General features: G+C 45.6%; 3 protein-coding genes across 3 annotated transcripts; 2 read left to right on the forward strand and 1 right to left on the reverse strand.

The window, feature by feature from the left end:
- Positions 1 to 1,236: 1,236 nt before the first annotated feature.
- Positions 1,237 to 3,582, reverse strand: KVR01_005674 (uncharacterized protein). The gene is made up of 4 exons (XM_044791779.1): positions 2,521 to 3,582; positions 2,394 to 2,449; positions 1,998 to 2,322; positions 1,237 to 1,941 (listed from the first exon to the last, which is right to left on the reverse strand). Exons 1-4 carry the CDS (start codon positions 3,321 to 3,323, stop codon positions 1,857 to 1,859), a joined length of 1,269 nt encoding a protein of 422 aa, XP_044646119.1. The 5' UTR covers positions 3,324 to 3,582; the 3' UTR covers positions 1,237 to 1,856.
- Positions 3,583 to 3,912: 330 nt separating this feature from the next.
- Positions 3,913 to 5,415, forward strand: KVR01_005702 (uncharacterized protein). The gene is made up of 3 exons (XM_044781445.1): positions 3,913 to 4,388; positions 4,463 to 4,735; positions 4,819 to 5,415. The coding sequence occupies exons 1-3, from the start codon at positions 4,221 to 4,223 to the stop codon at positions 5,293 to 5,295; spliced, it is 918 nt and encodes a 305-aa protein (XP_044646147.1). The 5' UTR covers positions 3,913 to 4,220; the 3' UTR covers positions 5,296 to 5,415.
- Positions 5,416 to 6,038: 623 nt separating this feature from the next.
- Positions 6,039 to 7,820, forward strand: KVR01_005215 (uncharacterized protein; the record flags this gene model as incomplete). Its single annotated transcript, XM_044793401.1, has 2 exons — positions 6,039 to 6,092; positions 6,696 to 7,820. 2 exons carry the CDS (start codon positions 6,039 to 6,041, stop codon positions 7,818 to 7,820), a joined length of 1,179 nt encoding a protein of 392 aa, XP_044645660.1.
- Positions 7,821 to 9,952: the final 2,132 nt, after the last annotated feature.

The raw sequence follows: 9,952 nt of genomic DNA on the forward strand, positions 1-9,952 counted from the left end.
TTTAAGCTATTTAAACTTAGGCTTAAGCCCCTTATAAATAGTAGCTTTACTAGCCTTAATAGTGGCAATAGTAGCGGTTTTAATAGCTTCACCCCAACTTATTAATTTAAGCCTAACTAAGAAAACTATATTACTAGTAGAGATAAAGACTATAAGGAAAAAAAGAATTACTACTTAAATAAAGGTAGATTAAACTTTACTTTAAATAAAGACTTTAACCTAAATAATAACTACTACCTAAATAATTATACTTTAAATAATAATTTTAATTATAATAATAATTATAATAATTATAATAATTATAATAATTATAATTTTAATAACTTTAATAATTGCTACTCTAATTAAAAGAAGCCCACTTAATGTATATTAAAGCGCCTTAACTAGCTAAATATAAAAGAAGAAGAAGACTATTAGAAGGACTAATTAAATTAACTAATAATTATAGATTAACTAATAATTAGTTATAATTAGTAAATAACTAGGCGACGGCCTAGTAACTATTTAATAGACAGCCCGGTAAGTAATTAGTTGATTAGTAATTTAGACTTAATTTTATTTATTAGTATAATTCAAATTTAAATAATTTAAATAATATATAAAACATTAATTTAAAGCGTTTTTAGGTACTTAAATTAAATAAATTATAATTATATATTTAATAGTAATTTTAAGTAATTAAAGCGATTTAATTAAAAACTACTTTATTAATAAATAAAGCTTTCTAATTAGTTAAAAGGAAGATTTTAAAAGATTTAAAAGGTACTAATGTAGGAATAGTAGGCTGTAGTGGATTAGCCACTGCAAGCAAGATTAGTGGGTGCGTGCCTACGCATGGACCACTAAGCTTAGTTAGTAAGTCTAGCTAACCCAACTAGGTACTTTACCACTCAGCTAGGCAGACCTCTAACCAACATTAATATACACTACTTTTACCTACTTATATATAAGTAAGCTAACTAATAAAAACTTTATATTATTTTAAAAATATTAAAAGTATAAATAGTTAATATTATTATTTTAAAATAAAAATAGAATTAATATAAAGAGAAGATAATAAATATAAATAATATATTATTTTATAAAAGATAGAATGATAAAGGGTAAGATTAAGCTAGAGTATATACTATAAGTGTTAAGTAATCTATGGTAGCAGCTAGTACCATGCAGCGGTACCGAGCCGGCCAGTTTTCAGGGTTCTATTCATCATCCTCACTCAACGTGGCCTGAAAGACTGGATCGCCTCGTGATGTCTCTGAACGTTGATCGAGAAAATCATCCGGGCCGCCATGCAGAGTGGACTGGGAGTCTAGGTACGGCAAGTATAGGATTGCTGGATCCGGTGTTGTTTGTTCGATTGATGCGAGCCAGGAATAATGTTGCGCACCCGAGAGTTGTCTCTCTATACTATTAGTAGCTAATAATTAGGGTGCTTTCCTCACTGGCCTCGGTAGGGTGGATGCCGGACATTCCATGCCTGTAGGAACAAACAACAAACAATTTCGGTGGGATGCAAGAGCCTTCTGGAACGGAAGCTGTCCTAATGTTTCCGCAGTGTCGACAAATACGTCAAAGGCAAGTTGAGAGGTTGGAAAAGGAACAAAATTATTTGGCAACTACTCAAAATCCGGAGCCTCGCGTCTTTAAAAGTTGTCAAGGAGAACAGAAATAGGAATAATATTTAAGGAATTGCGGTAGTGATGGAAGAGCGGTGGGGGCTCACATCATAGGATATGGATGGAGGACGTAGGAACAAGGAAAAAGCCGCCCCTATAAGCGACGCTTGTCGGAGCTCTGCCGCCTTGTCTGCCACACAGAGGCTGTCAGGGCCTGGAGGTGGGGGGGGGGGGGGTGGACTAAAACGGCTCAGCACGGTAAGCCGTCTCAGCTTCTTCATATGCATCATAAGACCAGATCCACCGCTGTTGTTGAGGATGTGTCCTACGGAGATAACAGTGTGAACATACGAAGAGGTTCCTAGAGCGGTTGGAACTTACCATGTTGTAGGTTCCTCAAAGCTGCGTGCCAGGTCAATGTTGCGTTTCTCCTGAAGCTCGGGATCTTCCTGGTGCCAGTTCTTCGCATGAATGTGTGTCTCATTTAGCATCCGCGTGGTTCTCAAAACCCTCAAACGTTCGTACAACGCAGTTGCCTTGGGAAGCTGAGTCGTTGAATTGACATGGCTGAGGAGAGATCCGAGAACGGCTGCATCTTCAAGTCCCATATTCAGACCTTGAGCCATGTACGGCAAAATAGCATGGCAGCAATCGCCAGCCAAGACACAGGATCCTTCGGTAGAGCGCCATGTGGGTAGAGGCGATACTGTTGAGCAAGGTCAACTTCAAATCAAACAATGGTGCAGTTCGGATTGAGTTTGGTAAAATTTGACTGACAGTTCATGAGCTTCCATTTGGTCACTTGGTGCGCCCTCTGCAGAATCTTTGCCAATCTAGCAGGTGCAAATATCTTAGCACGGAGCAAATATCACAGAGCGTTATTGCCAAAAACCCAGAAACTTACAAGGGATCCCAATCGTTGAAAAGACTTCGGGCCTCTGCTATGTCGACCGCACTTCTTGCGTCCTTACGCATATTTTCCGAGTCTTGAGAGTCATCCTTGACCAATAAAACTACATTAAGCTGCGTGCCGTTCCGAACCGAGTATGCAACAGCATGTGCACGGGAACCCAGCCATATCTGTATGCGTGGCTCGCTCATGAAGGTAAACAAGTCGTCATCCTCTTCAACCACGGCTCTGTCGAGTGTGATCCGATATGCAATGTCCCCAGTTGGCTCAGGAGCAACAGGACGGCCGAGTACCTGTGACGTTGAATGTGACCACACGCCGTCGGCCACTACTACGAGGTCTCCACGATACTCGACGCCGCTTTCAACTCTGACTGAGGGCCTGGTAATGGCTGTGTGTATATGAACAACTCGCGATGCGAATTTGATTTCGACCCCGAGCGATTTGGCTCTTTGAACGAGGGCATGTTGCAGGTCTACGCGGTGTAGAGTCCACAGCGGATGACCATATCGTTGATTGACCTCTTCATCGTAATTTTGTCGACGTGCGAGAACAGAACCGTCGAAGTTACGAATCTCAAGGACACGCGGACCCGTAGCGATGGGTTCGAGGAGATCGTGCAGGCCCCAGCGATGGTAAAGCCTCGTTCCGTTGGGGGAGCTCTGGAGCCCTGCGCCGAATTCATGTTGCTCTTCGGAGGCCTCGAGGATGGTCACTCGGTGTCCTGAAAGCGCTACTGAGATACCTGTGGCCAGACCACACAGCCCGCCCCCGACGATTACAATTTCCATGACCATTGTTGGCGGCAAGAAGGCAAGCACGGTTTCTGTTCAGAGAAAGCGCGAGGAGAGAGGAACCCCAAGGTCAAAGCCCAGAGGGGGAAAGGTGTCGGGAGCAGAGAGGGCAAGCAATCCCTTCTCTCTTTCCCCAGCACCCCTCCCCTGGTGGGTCAAGGGATTCATGCTGTGGGACAGAAAAAAGGATCAGACACAGATGAGATAACGGGGGGCAAGTGTGTGTGGAGTCACGTCGGCCTTGTCGATGCCAGTCTTGCGGATTCCGTAGTTTGAGATCTGACAGAAAGAGATAAAGTGCATAAATGCATGGTCAGAGTGGTGGCATACAAAAAGTACCGAGATACAATGCCTGGGTGTGGGGCGTAGATAGTGGAACAAAGGGTGTGGAAGCATCTGCTATGACCACTCCACAGGATTTACAAGTCTCACCCTTGCTCAACACCTTCTCGAGAATCCTGCAAACACGCTCGGTTTGCTTTGCTTTTTGATTACGCACGTGTGTAAAGGAATGAATCCACCTCGGAAGTGGCGCTGAAAGCCGAATACGCGAACAGACGGCTGGATTTCTCATCGAATTTCCAATCTGTTCCGCATTAGATCATCAATCAAGTCCTTGTTCTCAATTTGTAATCAATCTGGCGGAATTAATTCCCAAGGCTTGCACTCCTGGCCTGAATGTCGCCTGGTCGCATAGAACATAGTCTCCTTCAAACGTTGTTAAATGGCATGGATTCACTTTACAGCCAATGCCAACAAGATAAGTACGATCAAGGTTCTGTGGCCATTTATTTTTTGTAGCTCTTCTCAAAGTTCACCAAGAGCTCTCTTATTCTGTTGTAACCACTCGGTCAAGAACAACCTTCACTTTTTTTTTTCTGAGCAGAACTGACCATAAGTATGGCGGCTAATGCTGAGGTCGACGCAAACGCCTACACGGCTCCCTTCATGCTCACCAAATCGCTGCATCGCGATGTCTACCCCGCGGTGGACCCAGTAAACAACCCGTCGGTCCGCGCTGATGGAAAGGTCGTGATTGTCACTGGTGCGAGTGGTGGTCTTGGCTTCGTAAGTTCCACCTTCCGTCCAGTGTTTCACGTACCGTGCGTAACATCCCGGAACAAGAACTGATGCAAACATAGGCAGTTGCAAAGTCGTTCCTACAGGCTGGTGCCAAAGGCGTGGTGCTTGTGGCCCGGACTGCTGAGAAGCTCGAGGCTGTCACTGAGGACTTGGCAGATCATTCCCGCGTGCTCACTATCTCTGGCAACGTGGCGTCTCAGGAGGACGCCGACAAGGTCTTCAAGGAGGCTGTTGAACGTTTCGGTCAAGTCGATGTCCTCGTCAATGCTGCGGGCGCCATGAACGTTGCACCCATCGACCAAATCAGCTCTTCGGCCTGGTGGGAGAACTTTGTGAGTAAAATGTTCACATCTTCTGACAGTCTCATGGTCGCGTCCTCGATTCTGAGTTGTACAATATCTGACTTGGAATGAAGGAGGTGAACGTTCGCGGCACATTTAATGCGATTCAGGCTTTGGTCAAAACCACCGGCGGCAAGGGAACGATCATCAACTTGGTCAGCCTGGGAGCATCTTTTGTTGCTCCCGCCATGTCGGGCTACAGCGCATCTAAGCTCGCTGTCATCAAGCTTGGCGAATGCCTGGACGTTGAGCAGCCTGGGCTCCGTGTGTTCTCCATCCACCCTGGAATGGTCGAGGCAGAGAAGGGCCGTGGCATGGTTGTGCCACCTTTCCTGCCTTTTTCAAAGGACAAGGCGGCCCTTACTGGTGGCCTTTCTGTTTATCTTTCCACTGAGAAGGCAGATTTCCTAAAGGGAGGTTACATCCATGCTAACTGGGACGTGGAAGAGTTGGAAAAGCATCAAGAGGAGATTGCAGAGAAAAAGCTTATCAAGCTTGCTTTCCTCAACGGCCAGCTCCAGCCTGGTGGCTACCCGTGGGGCACAGCTTGAACAGGGATACGCAACCCCGAGCCAAAATGAACTGGAGGAGGTGATCCAGGCCAGATCAGCAGAGGTAGACTAGTCTCTTTTGTACAGGTAATATGAAATAAGAAATTGCCGCGCTTAAAATCCAAGCCCCGATACGTTTATCAGTCCTGTGACAAACGACTGCATATTAACAATGTAGGAAGGTTACGGTGGTTTCAGCTTTAACCCATGTTACCTAGGTAGACATGTGAGTCCGTATGTGGATCCTTTATATACTCGTACAAGCCCCTGGGAGCCTAAGGGTTCGGCTTTGGATAAAATAGCAAAACTATGCCGACAGACTTAAGTTCAAAATCCAATTTTAGAGGATATCAGGTTTCATGTGAATCGATACCTTCCGTATTCAGTGGTTGCCTACGGACACTTGGCCGCTGCATTCGGCTTCCAATACACAATCTAAGATTCAGGAATTTGTGTATTGGGAATTGGCTGAATTTCGAAAGGCCAGAGTGACATGAGATCTTATCTATGACGCAATCTATGAAGCATGGGAAGACGAGCAAATAGATCCTTCGAGGCCCTCCATGCGCAACCGCGTTTCTGCTTGATGCCTTTGTCCGAGATACCTCGAACACCAAGGGAACAGGTAGTTTACCTAGGTAGCCTCACTATCGGACCTTCTATGCGCCTTCTGGGAACACGGAGGACTCCTAAATCTGCCATATTGTGAGTCACACAGCCCTTCAGACTTTCCTGATTTGACTATGGCAGATGACACACAAGATACAACAAAATGCACGCCTCCTTTCATGCATCGGGTAAGCAGAAATCTCACTGTACCTAGATCTGCATACATATGTATGCTGATATCCTTGATACCATATCCTCCATTAGCGACTTTTATGGCTAAACGTCGGCCAGAATCGCCACCACAGCGTGGAGGTCATCGACAGGCATGCATGGGTGGAAGGTCAGGCAGCTCCCTTGGTCCCATACAAGGATGATTGTTTGATAAGGCATAGAACATCCGGCCTTATCTTTATTATATAATCCATACAGAAAGGCGCAACGTGCGTGTTTAAATCATCATCAAAGACCTCGAATCGGGCAAGAAGTAATGAACCTCTTCCATGTTCGTCCAACCACCAATCCGGTGGTTTTTTTTTTTTTGAGATATCATTAGTCGAGTCAAACCATCTGTGCTAGAGAAACGCGCAAAAGGAATATTACTAGGGTGTTCTGCCCAAATTCCTCCCGAGCATGTCGGTACTATCTTTTTGCTCTAAGTCAGACCACTCGCTGGTGCCAGCTGCATATAAGAGGGCATTACCACTTGTCAGTTTGTTTCGTTTTATAGTTGCTTTTCTGGGGACAGGAAAATCGAAATGTCTTGAAGTTAAAACTAATAGATTGTTTCACAGGTCTCTCAGGGCAGCACGCAGATTCAAGAGTCTCGTGAAGACATTCGCAAGATCCTCGCCAATGGAAATGGCCGGTACGGCCGCGTCATAGTTTTCATCGGTCCATGCAGCGTCCATAGTACTGAAGCTACCCTAAATTACGCTAAGCTCCTCGCCCGAGCCGCGGCCACTCATCGCGATGATCTCCTCGTTGTGATGAGGGTTTACATCGAGAAGCCCCGCACGACAGTAGGCTGGAAGGGTTTCGTCCATGATCCGGACCTTTCAGAGTCGGTAGCTGATAGTTCAACGAGGGTCGCTGACCTGTCCAAAGGCCTCTGGCTCTCTCGCCAGCTCATGCTGGACATCACGCAACTTGGCCTTCCGGTCGTGACCGAGGTTCTGACGCCGCTGGTCGTCCCATTTATTGACGATTTACTATGCTGCGGCGTCATCGGTGCACGAACCACCGAGAGCCAGACACACCGAGAGCTGGCCAGCGGTTTAGACATGCCTGTGGGCTTCAAGAACGGCACTGATGGCAGCCTGGATGTGGCTACCAACGCCATGGTGTCTGCTGCTGGGCCGCATTCCCTCATCACGGTCAACGACCACGGCCAAATGATTCAGCAACGGACAAATGGAAATGAAAGCACTTTCCTGATCCTACGTGGCGGTAGATCCGGTCCCAACTACAGTGAAGACCACACGTACAGCGCCAGCGCCGCCGTTACCAAGGCGGGTCATGGACAGCCGGGTGTCGTTGTCGACTGTAGTCATGGCAACTCGAACAAAGACTACCGCAACCAGGCCCAGGTTGCAACCTCTATCGCAGGCCAGATCGCTAAAGGCGCACCTGTGGTAGGTGTCATGATTGAAAGCAATATTAACGAGGGACGCCAGGACATTGCTAGTGCCGCGACTCCGGAGGGCCTCAAATACGGCGTCAGTGTCACGGATGGGTGCGTTGGGTGGCAGGAAACGGAGGTTATTCTCAAGTTACTTGCTTCTGCTGTCCAGAAGCACCGGCGTCAGCGCCATGACTGTGATTTTGACATACAGCCTTTGGGGAATGAGCTACAGGCCAAGTCCGAGGAGATTGAAGTTCACGTGGAAGAGCTTGTGTTTGTTGACAAAAGGATTTAATGCTGACATATATATTGAAAAGCATCCTCTTCTTTGTCTCCCATTCACAGCAGAAAAAGTGTTTTCTTCATGGTATCATATGTATTTTTTGACCAATTCACGCGTTACCAGTATCATGCCACATGATCAGTACATTTCTTTCGCTCAAGGCAAGGCAGTCTGCCTTTGGCTTTGTGGCTGGTTGTTCCCTGGCATTCTGCAGATGACAGGTGCAAATTCCAAGAATGAGTGACGGGGAGAGAAGAAACGTGAAGCGCAGTTGCACGTATTCCAATCTTTACACAGACCGGTCGCGCCTGACAGGGGCCAAAACCCCAGTGCATAGTATGCCATGATTTTCCAGGGATGTTTTTTGATGGTCTTCTTCACGTGGCAAGAGCGTTGAAATAAAGCAAAAGCTACGGCTTTTTCTACATTCTTTTCCCAAAGCGGTATGTTGTTCGAACTTGTCTTTGGTGCTCGTAGTTCTCACCCGATCGCGAGAAGTCACATGCAACCTTCGATTGGCCTCGTTTTGAAGCCATCAAGGCCGTGTCATCAGCTCGGGACTGATAGAAAGAATTTACATTGGTGCCGAAATTTCGGGCAGTGTACTTTAGGGTACTGCAGCGGTACAGATAAGCTAGACCCAAGATTCAAGCCAACAAGCTCATGGTATCGATACGTGGTTGAATGATACTGTATCACTGGCCCGCGGAGTTCCGCGCCTCACCATGCGATGCTCCAAGAAACTTCTCATTGTTTGCCACTATGGACACCCCCTATCATATCTGATGCTGATACTAACTACCATGATGTATACGTACCCGAGATACCGACGTTGGCTGGCCATGAAGCTGGTCTGGATGGATCTCTAGAGCCTCGTGTGGCTCATGGCCTAGCCTACCTAGGCAGGTAGCGAGCGGTGAGGACTCACTTGATGGTCTTCTTTCCGGGTCCTGCATGCCCGAATGCACCTTCACGCTCGGATCACAGCCTGGAAATTGCCGGGTCCAGTGGTCGCGTGTGATTAGGCCACCGTAGGATCGGAGCTCGATCCTTTGCGTGATAATCGTTGAAGGGAGTGTATGGTTGCAAAGCTGTCGTCTTATCCGGTGAGGTGGCTGACTAATTGCGAACCACAGAGCAGCCAGCCAATCGATCGGTGGCGGCCTGGTTCCGCAGGTCGGCCGGCTTGGCAGGCGGCATCTTGCTAAATGCGGCGGTATTGCGTGGGGGGCCTTGGGGCCCATATGCTCCCTGCGGGTCCTCATTGTATTACTAAGAATTAGGCATCTACCCATGCCCTCTAGGGAGAGTCCGGAACTGATCCGAAAAGGAGTGCATTTAATTTGAATCGTCAGCAGCCACGCGGCACGCAGCACGCGGCACGCGGAGTGTTGCGCAAGCGGGAATACCCGTGGGTCTCGGTTCTTCTTGGCCGCTGCTAGCGCAGGCTACTGTGGTACAATCACGCAATAGCTAGAACCCTGTTCACCTACAAGGGATTTACCCTATGTAAAAGTAAACTTTTCCTTATATAAAGCTAGTTTTACTTAATTATACCTCTAATATATAAGTTAATTAAAATATATAACTAATATTTTAATAATAATTATTTTATAAAAATTAATATAAAATGTTTTTAATAAATAAAAATTAATATAAAATATTTTTAATAAATAAAACTTAAAATTAAATTTATTTAATAATTTTTTAAAATCTTAAAAATGTTAAATAGATAATTTAAACTTTTAATTTAAAAATATAATTATAAAAGTATTTAAAAGACTTTTTTAAAAAAAATAAAGTAAATATTTTTAAATATTATAAATTAATATTTTAAAATAAAAATTAAAAAAATTAAATTTTTTATTTTAATAATTTTATTTATAATAATAATAATAATAATTAAAACCTGAAATTTTTATATATAAAAACCCCTCTCTAGATGTTACGGGATTTTAGCCATTGCGCGATTATCACCCCCTACGCCAAGAGCGTGGGGGGCAAGGAAGGCCTGAGCCCCGGGCAGGTTTATCTTGTCCACGTCCTCAGATCGTGGAAATCGGTGCTGGTGAGACTGATAACGCTCTGTGTGCGGAGCAGGCCGAATGGCCACACACCTGTTAGTGTGATGGCAATTTGACAGA

This window comes from Diaporthe batatas, assembly GCF_019321695.1.
Source record: "Diaporthe batatas strain CRI 302-4 chromosome Unknown Contig00005, whole genome shotgun sequence".
In the NCBI taxonomy this organism is placed as follows: domain Eukaryota; kingdom Fungi; phylum Ascomycota; class Sordariomycetes; order Diaporthales; family Diaporthaceae; genus Diaporthe; species Diaporthe batatas.

What these genes read in the sequence shown, in the direction of transcription:
- KVR01_005674 (XM_044791779.1), bottom strand. Translation starts at nt 3,323, where the DNA reads ATGGTCATGGAAATTGTAATCGTCGGGGGCGGGCTGTGTGGTCTGGCC. An exon ending in CAAATGGAAGCTCATGAACT is followed by an intron (nt 2,323 to 2,393) that starts GTCAGTCAAATT and finishes CTTGCTCAACAG; the next exon opens with TATCGCCTCTACCCACATGG. An exon ending in TTTGAGGAACCTACAACATG is followed by an intron (nt 1,942 to 1,997) that starts GTAAGTTCCAAC and finishes TTATCTCCGTAG; the next exon opens with GACACATCCTCAACAACAGC.
- KVR01_005702 (XM_044781445.1), top strand. Translation starts at nt 4,221, where the DNA reads ATGGCGGCTAATGCTGAGGTCGACGCAAACGCCTACACGGCTCCCTTC. An exon ending in CGAGTGGTGGTCTTGGCTTC is followed by an intron (nt 4,389 to 4,462) that starts GTAAGTTCCACC and finishes ATGCAAACATAG; the next exon opens with GCAGTTGCAAAGTCGTTCCT. An exon ending in CGGCCTGGTGGGAGAACTTT is followed by an intron (nt 4,736 to 4,818) that starts GTGAGTAAAATG and finishes CTTGGAATGAAG; the next exon opens with GAGGTGAACGTTCGCGGCAC.